At 43.5% G+C, this 22,224-nt stretch overlaps 1 protein-coding gene across 1 annotated transcript in view; it reads right to left on the reverse strand.

The window, feature by feature from the left end:
• Positions 1 to 364: 364 nt before the first annotated feature.
• GRK4 (G protein-coupled receptor kinase 4) overlaps positions 365 to 22,224 on the reverse strand; it is a 116,400-nt gene continuing 94,540 nt past the window's right edge. Inside the window, exons 15-17 of the mRNA XM_058301345.2 lie at positions 20,306 to 20,443; positions 19,632 to 19,769; positions 365 to 9,082 (exon numbers count right to left, since the gene is read on the reverse strand). Of these exons, the coding sequence (XP_058157328.2) occupies positions 9,029 to 9,082; positions 19,632 to 19,769; positions 20,306 to 20,443 (330 nt within the window). The 3' untranslated portion in view covers positions 365 to 9,028. The remainder of the gene's footprint in view (positions 9,083 to 19,631; positions 19,770 to 20,305; positions 20,444 to 22,224) is intronic.

Genomic DNA, 22,224 nt, shown 5'->3' on the forward strand with positions numbered 1-22,224 from the left:
ACTCGGACCCTCACTATCTCCCACGACTATCATTTCCCTGCCTAGGAAAGTACAGTATAAATTCAAATCCCCCCTTCCAGGAGTGGGCTGACCTCTATTCTTCAGACCCCCTCTTTTGGGAGAGTGTCCCAATAAACTCCTGCCTGTAGTCATATCAGTCTCCGTGACCCAGTGAGCACCATTTTCTCCAACACTTTTAAAAATTCCCATCTCTTTATTTTGTTCAGATGTTTTTCTCATTTCACTTAGCTCTTTGTAGATGGATTTCTTTAAGGCATTGAACTTATCTACTAAGACCAGTTAATTTAAACTATTTGTCAAACAATTCTAATGTATGAGTATCCCATACTTTCCTGTTTTTGTCTTTGTAATTTTTTTTTTTGTTCAGAATTACATATCCTGAGTATTATGGTGTTAAAACTCTGGAAATATAGTGCTCCCACTCCTCTGGGGTTGCTAGTTTTTGTGTTTGTTTTTTTTTTTGAGGGCTGGGGCCTCAATTCGTGACTTTTCCAAACTATTTTTGCTCCCAACATGGAATGGAAAAAGAGAGGGATAAAAACAGGTCCTATCTCTTTAAGCCTCATGTATCACTTTTGTCTAAGGAGGGTTGGAACAGTGGCCATCCTCAGAGCCAAACCCCAGCTCCCTGAAGTGGTTGATGAGAAGCAGTGATCAGTGGTCAGATCACACCCCTGGCTTTTGCAGGACTAGGTCCTTTCTTACAGCCCGCCCTGGTACAGCACCCTGCAACAGGAGCCTGGGCTGCAGCCCTCACTGCTACTGGCCACGGAGGTGGGGGCTGGAGGATGGTAGCCCCCTTCGGGAAGGTGAAATTCACTGATATTTGCTGCAATTTACCCGCCTCTTCCCCAGAGGCTGCAGTGTTACACTAGACTCCAGAGTTCCAAAATAATTGATTCAGACCGTTCCTGCCAGTTCAACAGTTATTTTGGTGGAGGGGCTGATTCCTGGAGCTTCCCACTCTGCCATCTTCCCACAGCCTAGGTCCATGCTTTGTCTTGAATTTTGACCTCCAGGTAACAGGGCCACTTTGGCGTGGCGGGTTACTTTTTGGGTGTCATACAGAGGAACACACTGAAAAGAACTAATCCACCATAAATTGCCCTGAGTACAGAATGGCACCTGCCACTGTGGGAGTTGGAAGAAACACAGCTCCCAGTGAGGACACAAAGATGACACCCAGGCCACCCCCAGGGGGAAGTCCATGAGCTTCTCCTGGGAGCACACATGGCTGTGGTGGAGAGGCCGCCCACAATGCTGGCTTGTACCAAGCAGTTCTGATGAGAAGAGGGCCCGCTAAGACCGTGAGGGAAGCCAACAGCGCACCCCTGACACCAGAACGTAGCAGCCAAGAAAGATGCTTCAGGCTGGGGGTCTGGTCATAGGGTATGGACTACATCAGCATGCTGGCTCCAGTCATGGCTGTGAAGGTGGCAGCGTCACCCAAGAACCTCTCACCATGAAGTTGTAAGAGCAAGAAGACCTGCCATCAAGAGATGGCCAAATATGCAACAAGAGACACAAGAAGAAAAAACATAGAGACCAGAAAAACCCGGGAATGGAGGTGGTTCAAGCAATTAGGTGCATCCTTCCTATATCAAAGGTCCCAGGTGCTTCCTAAAGAAACAAAGATGACAAACAGACACAGCAACTGCAAACAACAAGGGGGTGGGAAGAAATAAATTTTAAAAATCTTTAAAAAAATCAATTGGCCATATTTGTGTGGGTCTATTTCTTGGCTCTACATTCTGTTCCATTGATCTATGGGTCTATCCCTTTGCCAGGACCACATATATACCTAGAAGTGAAATTGCAAGACCAAGTGGTATTCTATGTTTAACTTTCTAAGGAACCATCAAACTGATTTCTGCAGTGGCCGCATCATTTTATGTTCCCATTAGCAATGCACAAGTGTTCTAATTTCTCCCTATCTTTGCCAACACTTGTTATTTTGTTTTTTAAATAACAGCCATCCTAGTGAGTGTGAAGTGGTATCTCACAGTTTCCCTTTGCCTTTCTTTAATGGCTAGTGATGTTGAGCATGTTTTCACGTGCTTATTGACCATTTGAGTATCTTCTTTAGAAAATGCCTAATTCAAGTACTTTGCCCATTTTTTTTCCTTTTTTTAATTAGAGCAGCTGTAGTTTTACAGAAGGAAAATGCAGAAGGTACAGAATTACCATCTTTTGCCCTTTCTCACACAGTTTTCCCTATTTTTTCTTATCTCTCCTCCCTCCTCTCCCCCTCTTCCCCCCCCCCGCCCCATTGTCTGCTCTGTGTCCATTCCCTGTGTGTTCTTCTATGTCTTTTTATTTTCATTAGGCTGCTCCAGGAACCTATCTGAGTGGGAGAGAGGCAACCATTCTCCTGCTCCACCTCAGCTCCCTAGTTTGCTGCATCTCATATCGTCTCTTCTCTGTCTCTTTCGTTGCGTCATCATGCTGTGTCAACTCTCCGTGAGGGCAGCACCACTCCTGGGCAGTCTGCCCTCCTGCGTGGGGCTGCCCTCCTTGAGCAGGGGCCACTCCTTGTGCGGGGGGCACCCCTGTATGGAGTGACACTCCTTGCGTGTGGTAGCACTGCACGTGGGCCAGCTCACTACATGGGCCAGGAGGCCCTGGGTATTGAACCCTGGACCTCCTATATGGTAGGCGGAAGCTCTATCTGTTGAGCCATATCTGCTTCCCTTGCCCATCTTTTAAATAGGGTTATTTGTACTTTTCATTGTTGAGTTGTAGCAGTTCTGTCACTCCTTCCATCTCCAGATGTCTAACTTGCCCAGCTCACTGCTGTCTCTAACTGGCGCCTCACTTCCACTCCAGCTGCTTCTAATCTGTTCTCCACATGGCAGACTGAATGAGCTTTTTATTTTTCCTCCTACACATACAAAAAAGTTAACTAAAATAGTTCCATGAACATTCCTAGCTCAGTATATACCCAGCATACCTTCTACTAGATTCAACAATGTTAACTTTTCATCACATTTGCTCTCTCCACATGGACAATTCCCCATCCCACTCATTTGAAAGCAGAAGACATTGTATGCTTTAAACCTCAAAACATAAGCCGGTGTCTCAAAAATAAGATCAACAATACCACTTTTACATATTTCTCTCATCTAATTTCCAGTTCCAAGTCATTATTCCAAATCATTCCAAATGTGTTCTTAAGGTCTTGTTCTTCAAATGATGCAATTAAGGTCACATATTGCACTTGGTTTTATGTATTTTGATCCTTTAAAATATGGAATAAGTCCCTTATATTGTCATAGTTCCTTTTTTATGACATTTTTTAAAGAGTGTAGGCCAGTTTTTTGATAGACTACCCTACAATATAGACTTGTATGCCCCCTCATGTTGTTTAACTTTTTGTGCACCTTGTATTTTTGGTAAACTGCAAGTTAGGTCTAGAACTGTGTTGTCCAGGACTTTACCCATTGGCCATACGTGGTCCCTGGACACTTGGAATGTGGTCTAAGAGTCTGGCTCTTGGCCAAAAACCTATGTGTGACCCTTCAAGCTTGGCCATAGCCAAGTGCAAAGGCTTCACCTGGCAGGACTAATGGGATACACTGTTCTCCCCACTCCAGGCTTGGCACACAGCTAGGACCCTGCAGTCTCTGAAAGCAGTTTCAGTCAAGGACATAGGGTCATCATGCTCTCCCACATTTCCACATTCCCAGCTTGAGGCCTTCCCCAGGCATCTCTTCTGAACCCTTCTTTGTGGGGTGAGGTGGGGAACAGGGTGCCTTGAAGACACTCTTCTCCACTCTGACTCACCATGCAGTGTTTTTCCACTCCTACTCCCTTGCCTACCTGCACCTCTCCCCCCAGCCCGTGTCCATAAAACTGCAGGAACCTTTGGTTCAGTGTTCCCTCAGCAGCAAGACACCCCCATATCTGCTCTGATCCACTGCGCTCTCCCCTGGGGCTGTTCCATGGGAAAAGGAGGGACCTGACACCTTCTCTGGGCTAGCCTTTTGCTTACACCATCACAGTAAGTGGTTAAAGTCTTGACTGTTACTTTCATTTTGGCTTGTTGTCTTAATCAACCACTCTGACACCTAGTAGCTCAGATCTCTCAGCTCAACTCACTTTTAAAAAAGATTTATCCCCCCACCCCCATTGTTTGAGCTTACTGTCTACTCTCTGCTCATCTTTTTTTTTTAGGAGGCACTGGGAACCAAATCCAGGAGCTCTCATGTAGGAAGGAGGCACCCAATCACTTGAACCACCTCTGCTCCCTGCTTGTGTTTCTCACTGTTTCCTGTGTCTCTTCGTTGCATCATCTCACTGCATCATCTTGGTGTGTCAGCTCGCCGTCTTACTCATCTTCTTTAGAAGACACCAGGAACTAAACCCAGGACCTCCTACTTGGTAGGTGAGCACCCAACTGCTTAAGCCACATCCATTTCCCTCAACTCACTCTTGACAGTGTGGAGTCTTAACTGAGATGTGCTCTAAGTGTAAAATAAATGCCAGATTTTAAATTATGAATTCTTAGTGTAAAATAAAGAATGTAGATTACCTCAATAATGGTTGAAATAATATATTGGGTAGAGTATATTAAATAAAACATTTTTATACTAAAAGTTTTGTTTTTTTTTTAACTTTTTCAAATCATACATGTGGTCCACATATTTCTATTGGCTAGCTCCAGGCTAGTTCAGCCAGTTTCAGGTCAAACATGCTTCCTAGGCGGAGCTCATCCTGCTTTATCACACAAAGCTGAAATCCAGTTGTTTTCTTATTAGTAGATCAAGACGCAAAATACTCTTTACTATTTAAAACTATGACCTCCAGTGCTGCTTGGCCCTAACTACAACCAACACCACCTATAAAGAACAGGCGGCCTCCACACTGCACATCGTAGGATCACAGTCCCCCACTTGGCGGTTCACAATGTAAGGAAGAGAAATGATGGGAAATAAGGAGAACCTGCTGTAACGATAGAGCAGCACATCCTCACACACAGTAGGAAGCAGTGAGAGAATGAACACGACAAAACAGAAAAGAGGTGCCAAAAGCTAACTCAGCACAGGGCCTCTGGAGATCAATTCAAATCATGACATAGGCAGGCCAGTTTAAGACATCAAAGAATAAGCTAAGGAAGAACTTTTTCATTTTATAGGTGATTAAACACAGGCCCTGAATGATATAGAAAATGTTAAAAGTTGGCAAATCTGGGTATTTGGGTAGAGGGTATACTGGAGTTGCATGTATTTTTAAAAAAATATTTCATTTCTCCTCATCCCCATTGTTTGCACTTGCTGTGCTGTTCGTCTTGTTTCTTTAGGAGGCACCAAGAACTAAACCTTGGACCTCCAATGTGGGAGGGAGGCACCTAATCCCTTCAGCCACCTCCGTTCCCTGCTTTGTTGTGTCTCTTATTATGTGTTTTCCTCTTGTGCCACTTGTCATGTCAGCTTGCCACACCTGCCTGTTGCGCCAGCTCACTGTCTTCTTCAGGAGGCACTGGGAACCGAACCACTGACCTCACATGTGGTAGGTAGGTGCTCAATTGCTTGAGCCACATCCACTTCCTTATGTATTGTTTTTGTAATACTTATTCAACTTTCTTGTAAACTTGAAATTATTAAAAAAAAAAAAAAAAAAGTTAAAACAAACCACAGGCCCAGGAAAGGAAATGTTTACTCCAGGGGGAACTTAGATGCTTCTGATCAGAATCCATGGTGACACAGGGCAGTGACACTTCAGAATGAGGCAAGTCCTGAGGGTGGGGGCAGGATGAGAAATGGAAAGTGAGCCAGAAAGAACTGGGGTGATAATGGAGAGGTAACTTGAGTTTTAACAATTTATAAACACAGTATAGATTCCTGATTCACTAAGAATTCAGAAAGGGTGAAGAAAAATGAGAGTATTACCCTGCTTATTTAGGATACCCAGGAAGTGAAGAGTAACTTGGCAGTGACCACTGAAAGACAAGTAGGGCAGCCATTTGACTTTGCCATTATGTACAGGGTTTTAAGGAAATGATCAGACAAGCCTTCAAGGATGGGGGTACAAAGACGTTGGCAAAAGCAATATTTAGAATATCACAGAGCTAAAAAGGCACGTAGCCAGACATAGGGAACTGGTAGAAACAACACCACTTTTAAATAATGGAGTATTGAAATATTGAAATGATGTCATATGTTAAGTGAAATGTCACCAAACTAGATGTATAAAAATCCTTGTATAGATTTATTATTTGTCTCAGTTCAGGCTCTTCCACTGAGGCGTGTAGAGAGACAACTCATAAAGCTTAAACAAACAAAAGGTGCACCTTCTGGTCCTGCAGCCGCGGCCCGGGGTGCAGCCGACACCCTCAGCTTGCCTGTGTCCTTCCGACAGGCACCCGGTGCCCAGGCGGGACGGCAGCCTGGACGCCAGCTTGCCCCTCCCCTCGCTCTACCTGGAGCAGGCCTTTCAAGAGACACTGCGGCTGGCCAGGCCTGGGTTCTGCCCAGCGCGGCCCGACCCGGCGACAGCAGAACGGAGCGGTGATTTCCCCCAGACACAAGGCCGCCAGTCTGTTCACCCTGACAGAAAGTGTCTGAAGGACTCAAAACATAAACAGGTGGTGGGTGGGGATAAAGGTGGCTTCTATTTTCCTTCTATTTTCTGTTATTTTTTTTACAGTGAGCATGTATTACCCTTTCCAGTTATCACCATAATTACTGGGAGGTCACCATGTGCCACACAACTCTGCTAAATGCTTAAAGAGACTCAACACTCCCCTCAGAACCTCCCACCAGGCAGGCGATGCCGCCATCTTTATTCTCCAGAAATCCGAAAATGAGCTAGAGACCACATGCACAGGGCATGTGTGGGGCCTGACTCACGACTCCTAATCATTTATGGTGTTTTGTCTCAACTGGTAAAAGGGCAAAGTTATTTCCATCTGGAAAAAATAAAGGCCCCAAATAGCCAAGGCCACTTTTCCTTCCCCTCGCCCACTGCAAAGGACAATGAAGAATAAGGAAATGAGGCTGAGGCGGTCTGTCTGGTGGGAAAATGTGGGGCAAGGCTAAGAGAATGGAAAGATGCTTATGGATGGGTGGGGAAGGTCTCCATGAGTGGAAACAGCTTCCAGTGACGGGTGCTGGGTCACACTGTGGCTCTGGGGCCCAAAGGACCTTGGCTCATCACCAAGTCATCCCCGTTTGCAAAATGCACTAACAAAGGCGGCTACTTAACTGACCCCTGCATCCCCAGTCTGACTAAATCCTTTCAGGGGAAGCATTTCCCTCTGAGCTGCTGGCCTGGCGGTGTCCCTATGCCTGGGACTGCAGGGAGTGACTGTGTGTGAACACACTGCCATAAACGACAGCCGACGGCCCCACTGGCCAGGTGGCTGCCCATGTTGCTTGTGGGGAGGAACGCTGGGGCCAGGGACGCCCACCACCACGCTGCTCTCCTGTCGGGCGCTCCTGGCTCATTTATCCCATGAAGCTGTTTGTCAGTCACAGCACCCAGCTGCGTCCTTGCTTTCTGGTCTGAAGACACGGAGGTCAGGCCCCTGGTTTCTCTCACAGCAGGCCGGCAGGAAGAGCCCGAGGAGCCCCTGAAGGACGCGGCGATGGAGACAGAGCACTTGCCCAACACCCCGGGCCGAGTGTGCTGCATGTGGAAAGGGCTCCTGGCAGGCGCGTCCGCCGACCTCTCTGCCCTAGCCCACCCCTCACCTTGTCAACACAGTGCTTTTTTCAGACCACCCCTCTGATCTGAGGAAGCCCTTGCTGGGAACCCTGCAAGCCCCTACCCTGCATGTGCCAGATAAAGCCCACCAGGTGACCACAGCACATGGGGCCCTGCACAAATGCTCCAGACCTGTTCTTCAGCCCCCTGGCTCCAAGGCCATCACCCACGAAGTGGTGTCCTTCAGCATGTCCAGCTCCACGTGCCTTTGCCTTCGTTCTTCCCCTCACGTTTCCTTCCCAGCTCCCACTCCGCACTCAGGGTCTGGCACAAACATAACCTCAGTGAGAAGGCTGGCCGCCCCCGCAAGCTAGCCTCAGCACTGCCGCAGTGGTCGAGTGGTTGTGCACCCTCCCCAAGGAAACGAAATCCATATTGCTCTTCTGGTAGCAACTGCTGAAGGAAAGAGTCGCTGTTAATTGAGAATGTGAGTTACCAACTTCTGTGGTTTGGTATCCCTTCATCTCCATGGGATGATCCCAACAGCTAAGTGCCAGCTAAGGCCTTAAAGAGCCGGCCCATGACCCACGACTTAAGCACAGGGCTCTTACGACAAGACCTAACGTCAACCTTTCATTCAGTCACCTGATTCCAGTTCAAACACCGTGAGGATATGTGCGCACCCGCCATGCGCACAGGAACGACACAGGCCGCTGTGACAGAAACCACTCCCACCCTCTGCGGAGTGAGGATGAGTTGCCTCTAACTGCCAAGCCCTGGCCCTCAGGGTCATGGGACGTCACCCCCTTTCAGGGAGAGATAGGTATGCACGGGGAAAAAGTCTAAAAGCAGCCATCAAGGCACAAGCCTCAGCAAGGTAGAAGACTTGTAAGTAGACAAGGTAGATGTCACACCTGTTTCTGGAGACACAAAGTGACAGGAAGTAAGCAGACTTTCAAACAACCATGGCCCTGGGCATGCCTGAAACACAGCCCTCTTCCTCATCCTGTCCTTCGGCCCCTTGACCAGTGTTTCAGAGGAACCCCGGCGGGGAGGGACGGCATCCTGAGCCCGAGCGCGGGCTGCTGCTGCACTTGGCATTCGCCCCAAAGCCCGGTAGAAGCTTCCCGCCAAGGCCACTTACTTGGCTCCCTCTCGGGGGCGCAGGTGGAGGCAGACCCCAGTGCACGGGTGCACTTTAGTGAAAAGGTACTTCAGGTATTAATGGAGAAAGATCTGTCATCTCCTCAGGCAAGTTTTAAAGGATGTAGCACACGTTTATTACACTTGGTTACGATGGGGCGAGGAGTCCATGCTCCTCTGGGCGCCGAGGTTGCGCTCTGCACCCTCCGCACTCGAACGCTCAGCACCTCACGAGCACTGCCTCCTTCTCACTGGAGCCCGAGCTGAGACAGCCCTGCAACACACCAAGGGCGAAGGGCGGCGTCAGGCGCGCAGCCCCGGCGGGAAGCGCCAGGCTCCGTACAGCACATCCTCTGCTTGAAAAGCGTTTGGGAGAAAGCTAAAATTTTTAAAAAATACTGCAAATTTTGGAACAGTTTAAGACTCACAAGAAGTTGTCAAAATAATACAGAAAGTTTCTGTGTAGCCGTCACCAACCTCTCCAACTAAAAATTATTGTACGTTATAAGTACATTGTCACAACCCAGAAACTGACTTTCTATAACACGAATGACTCAACTACAGATCTTATACTGTGTTCACTGATTACATGTGTATATATTAAAGAAGCTATACATTTACAGAAAAATCATGCAGAAAGTGTGGAGATGAGATATACCAACCTTACAGTTTTCCCAATTATTAATATTCTGCATTAGTGTGGAACCTTTGTTACAACTGATGAAACAATATTAGTATAATTATATTATTACCTATAGTTCATAGTTTAGAGTTCACTGCTTCTGTTGCAGAGGTTTTTTTTTTTGTATTTTATTTACACACATACAATCTAAAAATTTCCCCTTTTAACCATATTCAAATATGATTGAATGATGTTAATTACATTTATAATTGCCACCATCCATTACCAACATCACCCCAAACAGAAACTCTGTCCCATTAGCTACCCCTACCCCAGCCCCTGGTAACCTGCATTCTAGTTTCTGACTGAATTTTTATTCTAATTATTTCATATCAGTGAGATCATACAATATTTGTTTTTTTGTGTCTGGCTTATTTCACTCAACATGAGGTCTTCAAGATTCATCCATGCTGTCACAGGCATCAGAACGTCATTTCTTTTTATGGTTGAATAATATGCCATCTTATGGTTATACCACATTTTGTTTAACCATTCCTGTTGGTGGGCACTTGGGTTGCTTCCATTTTGGGCTATTGTGAATAATGATGCTCTGAACATCAGTGTGAAAATGTCTATTTGAGTCCCTGCTTTCAATTCTTTTGAGTATATGTTTAACTTTCTGTGGAAACACCAGTGTTCCACAGCAGCTGTACCATTTTATATTTCCACCAACAACGAATGAGTGTTTCTATGTCTCCACATCCTCTCTACTTGTTATTTTCATTTATTACTATATTTTAATAATAGCCATTTTATCTATTACGGTTTGGACTTGTATTTCCCTAAAGGCTAATATTGTTGAACATCCTTATGTGTGCTTATTGGCCATTTGTAAAACTTGGAGAAATGTCCAAGTTTTTTTTTCCTTTTTTCAATTGGTTGTCATTTTTTATTTGGTTGGAGGAGTTCTTTATATATTCTGAATAACAAACCCTCATGAGATATGTGGTTTTTAAATATTTTTTCCCACTGTGTCCTTTTGCTTTCATGATAAAGTCCTTTGAGATACAAAAAAGTTTTTAATTTTGATGAAATACCATTTATCTATTTTTTGTTGTTGCTAGTACAAGGTTCTGAAGATGATTCCCTGTATCTTCTTCCAGGAGTTTATAGTTTTGGTTCTTATATTTAGGTCTTCGATGCATTTTCAGTTTTGTATATGGTGTGAGGCAGAGATGCAGATTTTCCAGCACCACTTAAGAGACTATTCTCTCACGTTTGAGTGTACTTAGCACCCTAATGAAAAATCAGTTGGCACAAATGCAAGGGTTTGTTTCTGAGCTCTCAATTCAAGTCCATTGGTCTATATGGCTATTCTTGTGCCAAGATGGCACTCTTTTGATTATTGTAGCTTTGTAATGTTTTAAAATCGGAAAGTGTGAGTCCTACAACTTCATTCTTTTTTGGGATGGTTTTGATATTTGGGGCCCCTTAAATTTCCATATAAATTTGATGATTGTCTATTCCATTTCTGCAAAGGTGGCTGTTAGACTTCTGACAGGAATTGTGTTGAATCTGCAAGTTGATTTCGGTAGAATTAATATCTTCACAATATTTAGTCTTCTAATTCATGAACACAGATTGTCTTTCCATTTATTCAGGTCTTATTTGATTTCTTTAAGCAACATTTTTTAGTTTTCTGTGTAAAAGTCCTTTATATCCTTGGTTAAATTTATTCCTAGATACTTCATTCTTTTAGTTGTTGATGTAAATGGACTTAACTTTTTTTCTCTTCAGGATATCCATTCCTAGAATAGAAACACCACTGCTTTTTCCATGTCGATCTTGAATGCCACCACTTTGCTGAATTGCTTTATTGCTTTTAATAGCTTTACTATGGACTTCTCAGGACTTTCTATATATAGGATCTTATCATCTATAAAGTTTTACTTCCTCCTTTCTAATTTGGTTGCCTTTTATTTCTTTTCCTTGACTAATGCCTGTGGTTAGAAACTCTAGTACAATGTTGAGTAACAGTGGTGACAGTGGACATCCTTGTCCTACTCCTGATCTTAGAAAGCTTTCAGTCTTTCACTGTTGAATATGATGTTTGCTATGGATTTTTCCTATATGTCCTTTATCATGTTTAGGAAGGTTCCTTGTATTCCTAGTTTTCTTAAGTGTTTTTATCAAGAAGGGGTACTGGATTTTGTCAAATACCATTTCTATGTCAATTGAGATGATTATGTGGTTTCCCCCGCTTCGTTCTATTAATGGGTTATACTACATTAATTGACTTTATGTTGAATCACTCTTGCATACCTGAGATAAATCCTACTTGATCATGGTGTATAAGCCATTTAATATGCTGTTGGATTCAGATTGAGTTGTTGTTTTTTGGGAGATATTGGGGACTGAACCCAGAACTTCGTACATGGGAAGCAGGTGTTCGAGCACTGAGTTATATCTGCTCCCCAGTGAGAGTTAGCTTTTCCATTTGTTTGGTATTTTTTTGTTTGTTTTTAGGAGGTACTGGGGCTTGAACCTGGACCTTGTATGTGGGAAGCAGGCTCTCAACCATTTGAACTGCATCTGCTCCCCAAAATTGCTAGTATTTTTGCTGAGGATTTTTGCATCTATATTCATAAAAGAAACTGGTCTGTAATTTTCTTTCCTTGTACTGTCTTTATCTGGCTTTTGTATTAGGTGTGGCCTCATAGAATGGGTTAGGCAGTGTTTCCTCTTCACTGTTTTGGAAGGCTTTGAGCAGGATTGGTGTGTGTTTTACTGAAAGAAAAATTGCTTTGCTTCAAAAATTGTTACTCGGTCACATATACAGAGAATTGAACAATACAATTATCTACATCAAACCCATTACCACATACACAGGACTTTAATTTTAGCAACTCTACTAATTGTGAAAATTCTATGGGATAGGAGATTACATAAACGAGTTAATTTCTGAATTACAATCTTTTTTCATGTAATAAACTTTACTTTTGAAGAAGTTTTAGATTATGTAAAAGTTACATCAAAAGTATTGGGGATTTCCATATACTCCCACTGTGGCAGTTTGATATTACTTATGAATTCCAAAAAGAGATATTGATTATGTTTTTAAACTGGTCTGTTCCTCTGGGCATGAAACTCCTTGGATTTTATTAAATTCAGTGATTTCACTTTTACTTTATTAAATCAAGATTAGGGCTTTGATTCAACCATGTCATTAGGGTATGCAGGGTTAAGTCCCCTCTCCTTTGGTGGGCTATATAAATGGACGCTCAATCAAGAACACAGAAGTAGAGAGGAAGATACACGGAGAAGAGCACAGAGGAAGAGAGACAGCTCCACAGACATGGCAGGAGCCCCCAGAAGAAACGAGCCTGATAGTCTACCACTGACCTTGTGGACAGAACAGAGCAGCTGAGCCCAGAAAGAAATATGCCCTCCAGTCTACAGCTGAGATCTGAAGAAGCTGGGCCCATGGAACCTTAAGACGAAGAGGAAGGCCGAACCCTCACAAACATTAGCCGCCATCTTGGTTCAACACATGGCAACAGAGTTTGGTGAGGTAGTAACTTTGAGATGACCTCTTTAGGGCATTGTAACTGCAAGCTTCCACCCTTTATAAAAGCCAACAGAGTTTTGGTACTTTGCATCAGCATACCTTTGGCTGACTAATATACCCACCTCTTCCCCTATTAATAACTTCTTATAATAGGGTGGTACATTTGTTACAATTGATGAATAAATATTGAAGCATTGCTACTAACCAACTATAGTTTACAGTCATTTATACTTAATTCCAATGTCCTAAAAATGCCCTTTGATCCACCTATTATTCCCTCCTCCCCTCAGAATCTCTGATGACCACTATCTTTATATCAATGTTACATGTTCTTCCATTATTATGATATTAATAAGTTTATTTTGGGCATGGTTGTATTCCCCCCTTATGTTTGTTCACTCATCAATCTTAAGGATTTAGGGTAGGTGATGACTGCTCTGCTTCAGATTGAGTGGGGACTTAGATCTTATGGGGCAGATGGAAGGAACTGTTTTGCTTGCAGTTGTGGATAACTGTTTGGGGGGGATGGAGGTTGTCTATCATCACCATTTTGTTCATTGTCCCAGCTGAGTCTGATGAACTGGAGAGTAGGTGTTGGCTACAACTTTGATGAGATTCAGGGTTCAACCAGCATTATTGCGGACCAAAGATTTAAGTCTCTGAGACATATGTTTAATGAGTATGTTAATTACAGGCCCAAAGAGAATAAAAGGGGTAGAAGAATCATGTTCAGGGAAATTACAAATGAGCCTAACTCTGTTACAATGGGGAAATAGGTTGTCATATATTCCAAGGTAAGGCCTACCATCAGGGTGCTGATTTGAAGGGATTGCCTATAGTGTCTGGACGGATCCAGAGCTCTCCAGAACACCCCTGTTTGAGGCTTTGTTTACCATGCAAGATAGTGACATCCTCCTGAAACATGCATAAGTATAACCTCTGGATTGACCTCCCTACTCATTTTGAAATGTCTTAGCTTCTGTAAAAACTCTTGCATTTAATATTTCCTCCTTTTGGTCAAGGTCTTCTTCCAAATGCATTGCTCGTTAGCACTAGGTAATAATCCTTCAGTGCCAGGGAGGCTCATCCCTGGGAGTCATATCCTATGCTGGGGAGAAGGTAGTGCATTTATTTGCTGAGTTTGGCTCAGGATTGGTGTTAATTCTTGGAATGTTTAGTAAAATTCACTGGTGAAGGTATCTGACCCCGGGCTTTTCTTTGTTGGAAGGTTTTTGAATACTGATTCAATCTCTTTACTTGTTATTGTTCTTTTGAGATCCATTTCTTCCCAAATCAGTGTAGGTAGTTTGTGAGTTTCTAGTAATTTGTCCATTTCATCTAGGGTATCTAATTTGTTGGTATACAATGGTTCATAGTATCTTCTTATAATCCTTTTTCTATCAATAGGGTTGGTAGTACTGTCCTCTCTTTGATTTCTGATTTTAGTTACTTATATTCTACCCTCTCTTTTTTGTTGTCAGTTTAGCTTAAGGTTTGTCCATTTTTTTGATCATCTTAAAGAACAAACTTCTGGTTTAGCTGATTCTGCCTATTGGTTTGTTTTTTTAAATCCTCTATTTCATTTGCTTCTTCTCTAATCTCTGTTATTTTCTTCTGCTCTCTTTGGATTTGGTTTGCTCTTCATTTTCTAGACCATTCAGTTGAGACTGGGTCTCTGGTTTGAGATTTCTTCTTTTTTCATGTAAGCATTTAGAGCTATACATTTCCTTCTCATGACTGCCTTTGCTATATTCCATAAATTTTCATATGTTGTGCTTTTGTTTTCATTCACCTCAAGATATTCCCTAATTTTTCTTGTGATTTCATTGACCCATTTGTTCATCTTAGAGTGCATTGTATAATTTCCTCATATTTATAAATTTTCCAGTTCTCCCTTTGTTATTTATATCTGCCTTCATTCTAATATAGTCTGAAAAGATACATTGTATGGCTTCAATATTTTTAATTTATTGAGACTTGTTTTGTGACCTAACATATGGTCTATCTGGGAGTATGGCCCATGTGCCCTAGAGAAGAACGTGCATTCTGCTGCTGTTGGGTAAAGTGCTCCACAGATGTCTGTTAGGTCTGGTTGCTTTACAGTATTGTTCAAGTCTTCTATTTCTTTATTTATTTTTGTTTAGATATTCTATCCATTACCGAAAGTGGTATAGAAATCTCCTACTATTAATGTAGAACCATCTATATTTCTCCCTTCAAATCTGTCCATATTTGCTTCATTTATTTTGGGAGTTCTTCCATTAGGTGCATCTATATTTATAATTGTTATGTTTTCTTTTTGAATTGACCCCTTCATTAGTATATAGTGAACTTCTTTGTCCCTCCTAACAGTTTTTAATTTAAATACTATTTTATCTGATATTAGCATAGCTAACTCTAGCCTTCTTTTGTTTACTATTTACATGGCTTATTTTTCCCATTGTTTTACTTTTGTAAGATTTATTTATCCCCCTCCCCACAGCCTCATTGTTTTGCACTTGCTGCCTGCTCATCTTGTCTTTAGGAGGCACTGGAAACACAACCTGGGATATCCCATGTGGGAGAGAGGTGCTCAATCACTTGAGCCACCTCAGCTCCCTGGTTTGTTGTGTCTCTCATTGTTTTCCTCTTTGTATCTCTTTGCTGTGACATCTTTTTGTGTCAGCTTGCTGCACCTGCCAATGCTCACCTTCTCCAGGAGGCCCCATGAACCGAACCTGGGACCTCCCATGTGTAGGTGGGAGTTCAATTGCTTCAGCCACATCTGCCTCCCCTACTTTCTTTTTATCCCCATTCTTTCACTATCAGCTTACGTGTATCTTCAAACTGAAGGAGAGTCTCTCAGAAACAGCATGTGGTTGTGCCATGCTTTTTAAACTCCATTCTGCCCATCTTTGCCTTTTGACTGGACAGTTTTATCCATTTACATATATTTATTTATTTTTAAAGTTTTATTTATTTCCCCTCCCCCCCCATGTGTTCTTCTTTTTGTCCACTTCTGTTGTTGTCAGTGGCATAGGAATCTGTGTTTCTTTTTGTTGCGTCATCTTGATGCATCAGCTCTCCATGTGCACGGCACCATTCCTGGGCAGGCTGAACTTTCTTTCGCACTGGGAGGCTCTCCTTATGGGGTGCACTCCTTGTGCGTGGGGCTCCCCTATGCGGGGGCACTCCTGTGTGCCATGGCACTCCTTGAACACATCAGCACTGCGCATGGGCCAGCTCCACATGAGTCAAGGAAGCCCAGGATTTGAACCACGGACCTCCCATGTGGTAGACAGATGCCCTATCCACTGGGCCAAGTCTGCTTCCCTCCATTTACATTTAAAGTCACTACCCTTAATGCACGATTTTTTCTACCATTTTCTTTTTAAGTCTTATACCCTTTTTGCCCCTCAATTGTTCCATTAATGCCAACTTTACATTTATTTGATTTTTTTGTAGTGTACCATTTTGAATCCCTTCCTCATTTCCTTCTTCATGTATTTTTCAGGTATTTTCTTTCTGGTTCCCATGGGGCTTAAATTTAACACCCTAAATCTCTCTAACAATCATCTTTGATTTGGTATCAACTTAACCTCAATAGCATATAAAATCACTATTCCTATAAAGGTTTGTCTGCACCACCCCCCTTTTTTGTTGTACTTATTTCAAATTATATCTTTATACATTGAATGATAGCTTTATCATTCCTTTTCATGCATTTGCGTTTTAGAACTTCTAAGAAGTAAAAAGTGGAGTTACATACCAAAAAAATTTCACTACAATAGCACTAGCGTTTATAATCACCCATATGGTTGCCTTCCCTGAAGGTCTTTATTTCTTTATGCTTCTCTGACCCACTAGTGTCCTTTCCTTTCAATCTGAGGAACTCCCTTTAGCAATGGCTTGTAGGGAGGGTCTAGTGGTGACAAACTCCCTCAGCTGTTGTCTATTTGAGAATATCTTAATCTTTACCTCAGTCTTTGAAAGATAGTGTTGCCAGATATAAAATTCTTGGCTGGCAATTGTTTTCTTTCAGCACTTTATATATTTCATTCCACTGTCTCCTTGCCACTGATAATTCTGATGTGAAGTTGGCACTTAATGATATTGGGGCTACTTTGTACCTTACGTGTTGCTTTTCTCTTGCAGCTTCCAGAATTCTCTCCTTGTCCCTTGCATCCAACAGTTTAATATATGTCTGGGCAAAGTTCTCTTACAGTTAACCCTGTTTGGCATTCATTGGGCTGCTCAAATAAATTTATTCATTCACATTTTTCTTTACATCTGGGAAGTTTCCTGCCATTATTTCTTTCAAATATTCCTTTCACCCTGTAGCAGTTTGATATTATTTATAAATTCTAAAAATATATAATTGATTGTGTTTGTAAACTGGTATGTTCTCCTGGGCATATTAGACTATACTAAATCTTGAGGCTTCACTTTTACTTGATTAAATTATGATTAGGGCTTTGATTCAGCCATATCAGTAGGACATTAAGTCTCCACCCACTGGGGGCGGTGACTTACAGAGAAAACAACAGGGAAGAGAAGAGAGTTTGAGTTTTGATGCTGGAGGTCCAGGATGTAAATACACAGAGAAGCAGATATGTCAAGAAAGACAAAAGGCTCCATTGGACATGGCAGAGACCTTAGGAAGAAAGATGAGACTGAGAGTCTATTGTTGACCTTGTGAAGAAAAGAGAACAGCTGAGCCTGGAAAGAAATGAGCCCCAGGGAGAGAGACAAGCCTTATACCAGCATACAGCTGAGATTGGAAGAAGCTGGGACCACAGAGCATTAAGAGTAAGAGGGAAGGCTGAACCCTAAGAGACACAGCCTGCCATCTTGTGTCAATAGGTGGCAACAGACTTTGGGTGAGAAAGTACCTCTTATGGTACCTTGAGTTGGACTCTTTAGGGCCTGGTAACTGTAAGCTTCTGGCCCAAATAAATACCCTTTATAAAAGCCAAGTGAGTTCTGGTACTTTGCATCAGCCCCCTTTGGCTGACTAATACAGCCACTTTCTTTCTTCTCCTTCTGTGATTCTCATAATGCGTATATTGGGAAGTTCAATAGTGTCCCACAGATCTTAGGTTCTGTGCTTGTTTTTCATTCTGATCTCTTTCTGTTCCTCAACCTGAATCATTTCAATCATCTTGTCTTTGAGTTCACTGATTCTTTCTCCTGCCAGCTCCAATCCTCTGTTGAAACCCTCTAGGGAATTTTTCATTTCATTTATTGTGGTCTTCAACTTCAGTATTTGTTGGGTTCCCCTTTTTTTTTTCTTTTGTCAGAGGTACTGGGGTTTGAACCCAGGACCTCATATGTGTTAAGCAGGTACTCAGCCACTTGAGCTACATGTGCTCCCATCTGGTTCCTTTTTAAAACTGCTATCCTCTATTGAGATTCTCATGTTGTTCATTATCGTTTTCCTGATATCCTTTAGTTCTTTTTTCATGCTTTTCTTCATCTCTTTGAACATGCTGATGATTTTTTTTTAAGTCTTTGTCTGTTATGTCCCAAGTCTGTCTGTCTTGATGTTTTCTGAAGTTTTATCTTGTTCCTTTGGATGGGCCATCATTTCCCATTTGTTTATCTTGTACTCTTATATTTCACGTTGTACATTTTAATCTTTAATGTGTTAACTCTGAGATATATTCCCTGAGCTGTATGTTTCTTAAGTTGGTATACAGCTGGTGATATGACAGAGTTTTCTTTGAGTGCCAGGAGTTAACAGCACCAAATCCCCCAAAACACAGTCTTTGCAAATGGGCTTTGTTTTGGCTGGTACTATCCATCAGAGCTTAACCCTCCTCTACAAATACCAGTCCAAAGGGACGGGAAAGTAAAGTGCAGGGTCCTCTCTGTCTCTTCTGAGCCTGCGTCTTCTATTCAGTTTACACTCACTTGTGGCCTTAGGTATTCCTACTAATGAATTTATGGGATGAGTTTACAGAAATTAGAATATTCCCTGTACTCCCTATGAAATAGATTTTCTCTGCCTCCAGGGAGCTCTATTTTATTTCTTAAAATGGGTAATTCTGTTACCCAGGCTACTTTGACTTAATTTTTTCTTTTACAGCTGTAGCTCTGTACAATCTGTTTCTGCCCCTAGGGCAAGTTCTGGGAGGGCAAGCCCGAGAGGAAGGTCAGGGTTCCCTTGTTCAGGCTGGACCTGCTAGACTGGCGCCACATGCAGACCCTGCAGGACGCACATGGAAGTTGCTCCGCTCCCCAGGAACAGGGCCTGGGACCTTGTGAAAGTGGTTTAACGAGGTAACAGCTGTAAGAATCAGAGCATGCAACATGGAGATTTAAATAAATTAAATAATGTGTATTGTTTTAGGACTCTTCTATAAGATACTGGTTCCTGCACCTCCTTTCAAATGCTCTGTCACTGTATACAAAATCTGGTTTTTAATGTTGGTAAACGGTAACTTGTTTTTGGATCAGAACAGTCTTCATGCCAGCAGCAATAGCCTTGGCCTCTAAACAGCACCATACTGCTCTTAAACAGTGTGAAATTTCTTACATAAGAGGCATTGAAAAGAGAAAGCTGAAAAAACAAAGTACTGTGTTTTCACCTTGGCAAAATATTTTTTGTTCTTTTAACAAATTACATTTAAAAATTACAAAAAGTTTTTTTACCCCTCTTTTTAAGAGCCTACGTAAGAGGCTTCTCTTTGTTCTGGCAACTGGATATCGACACATTTTCTCTTTTTCATCCAATGGCGAATCTTCAGCCTCACTTTTGTTGACATCATAGAAACAATGGGATTCAATCATCTGCACACACAGGAGAGCAGGGAGAAGGGTGGAAAGATGCCCGTGAGGTGAGGCAGTGGTCTTCTAGCCATGTTAGCCCCCACCTGGCACCCATGTTTCTGGGGCTCCCCTCATTTCCTTTTACTGGACTTCTACTTTCCCTGCTTCCCAACCTCTTCTTGGTATGAGGAATGTGGTCACCTGTTCTAACTGTCCAGCCAGCCCTGCCCCAGAAGTAGGACTCAGGTGGAGGCAGGTGAGTCCCCCTCAGACCCATGATGGCCTTCTTCTGTCCACTTTCTGTCAACAGGATCAGAGGCAGCTTCTGTGCTTCTGGAGAACTGTTGATATGGCCCTTGACCTGCTCATGCTCCAATTCTGAGTGCAAAGATCCTGAATAATTTTACCTCATATACACACATGCACACACACACCACTAAAAAGATATTGTAAAAAGGAAACTGTTGTTGATATGTGTAGATGCACACATGCATACACACATTTTTCCTTCCTTTGTCATAACTAACATAAACCTAATATGCTTAAAAGGACAGTACCTCATTCTGCCAGGGAATGGAGACACAACCTGTCGCAAATTCAGCATAGAAATCTTTATCTTTGTTATCCAGGGTGACTCCTTTTATAGCAGAGAACTCCTCAATATCTAAGATATCCTTACAGTAAACCGAATGAGGCTGGAAAGCAAGAGTAGAGAAATCATCGACTACAAGATTACTAGAAGAAGTCTTAGTATTCTCAAGGACAAAGAATGAAAATGCACCTAGAATGGCTGCACGGACATGACCAGTCATCTCATCTACAGCATTTTCTATCCCATACAAAGTGTGTCCTCTGAAGTGGAAGTTCCCTAACGTCCCTCGAAGGAACCTTTTAACATCACAGATCCTGTAGCTACTATGTCTTCTCCAGGTCACTACCTGCTCTCACACGCAAACACTCCTCAGGGCCCCACCCCTGTTTTTCTGTAGTGGAAAATGGATTACCAACAGGGCGGGGATGAGGAAGGAGGGGCAGTCCCTGTGGGTCTCTGGGCAACAGTCCTTACAGCTGGCTGCCTCTGACCCTTGGCTTCCTCCTGAGTCGAGCACCTGCTTCAGGTCTAAGGGAAAGCGGCAGGTCCTACTTTCCGCTCTCCCTGTCAGGCCTGAAGCTGGCGGCTACACTGTCACAGGCAACGAGGCCCCCGCCCCCTTCCTGCTCCCTCCCGGGCTGCCAGAGCCCTCTTCCTGGACAGAAGCCTGGGCCTGCAGTTCCCCACCCTGGGGCTCTGTTGCAGCAAGCGGGCAGGACGTGCCCGGGACTGAGCCGCACCTCCATCAGTTTGCCAGAACATGAGCATTACAGCAGGTGCTGGCAAAGCCCTAAAGTGCTGCAGGGCACTTGTCAGAACGACCCAGAGTAGCGGTTGGGTTAGAAATCACCAGTCATGCGCTGGTTCACCACAGACACCAGCGCCTGTGTCTAGAAGGTGGGGAAATGGAAGTGAATGATGATCTCTGCCCTCAGTTACTCAAAACCCCATGGTGCCCTACACACCAAAGCCGTTTTCATTCCTCAAAGTGAACTATCTGATGTACTGTGCACTGCTCCACTGAGCTTTTCCCTTGGAAACAACCCGCGTGTGGTCCCCATTCCCCTGCCTGGCATGTTCGTCCCCGGCTTCACTCCGAAATCCGCGAACGTCCCTCCCCAGGAGCCTGCCTTCCTGCTGCCTGGGTGCCAGCAGCCCTGGGCCTGGCGGAAGAGACACTTTCTAGACCAGATGGCCCATGGGAAGGCCTATCCCTGCACTCCTGACTGCTGTGTTAGCTTGTTTGCCTATCTGTGCCAGCTAGAACGAGTCCATAGGGGCAACGACCTGGCTTGTCTTATTCTCTGCTATGGCTCTAATACCTAGAACTGTGACTGGCAGGTGGCAAGCATTTGCTATAAATATACTGAATTAATTAACTGAAAGGAAGAAGCTACTCCTATAACAAATGAACAGGTATGTTTAGTTTAAAAAACTAAAAATACTTTAATTGTTCATCTTCATCATATCTTGCAAAATGATTCACCTCTCTATATGTATATAGCAGATTATTACAGATAAGAGCCTAAACTGTGACTTGCACTAATGTATTCTTCTCTTAGCAAGAACCTCGTCTACTGGTGTCTCTACAAGCACTTACTGACTGTGTGACCACAGCAGCGGGCTCACGCGGGAGGCACACCCCACCCCCAGGTTGGGGTAGGTCTTCCACCGCAGAGCGCCAGCCTGCGGCTCTCGGGGTTGGAGCCAGCCCGTGGCCCCCAGGACCTCATGACCTTTGGGGGGGGCCATGCCTTCCAGGGCAGAGGCCAGAGCTGCTGGAGCAGGTGCACGTGCAGAAGCCAGCAAAGCGCGGCAGGGGCCTTGAAGGGCATGCCGGGGAGGGGGCTGGGGTGGCCAGGGCTTCTGGGGGGCCAGTGCCAC

This window comes from Dasypus novemcinctus, chromosome 1 (assembly GCF_030445035.2).
Source record: "Dasypus novemcinctus isolate mDasNov1 chromosome 1, mDasNov1.1.hap2, whole genome shotgun sequence".
Classification (NCBI taxonomy): domain Eukaryota; kingdom Metazoa; phylum Chordata; class Mammalia; order Cingulata; family Dasypodidae; genus Dasypus; species Dasypus novemcinctus.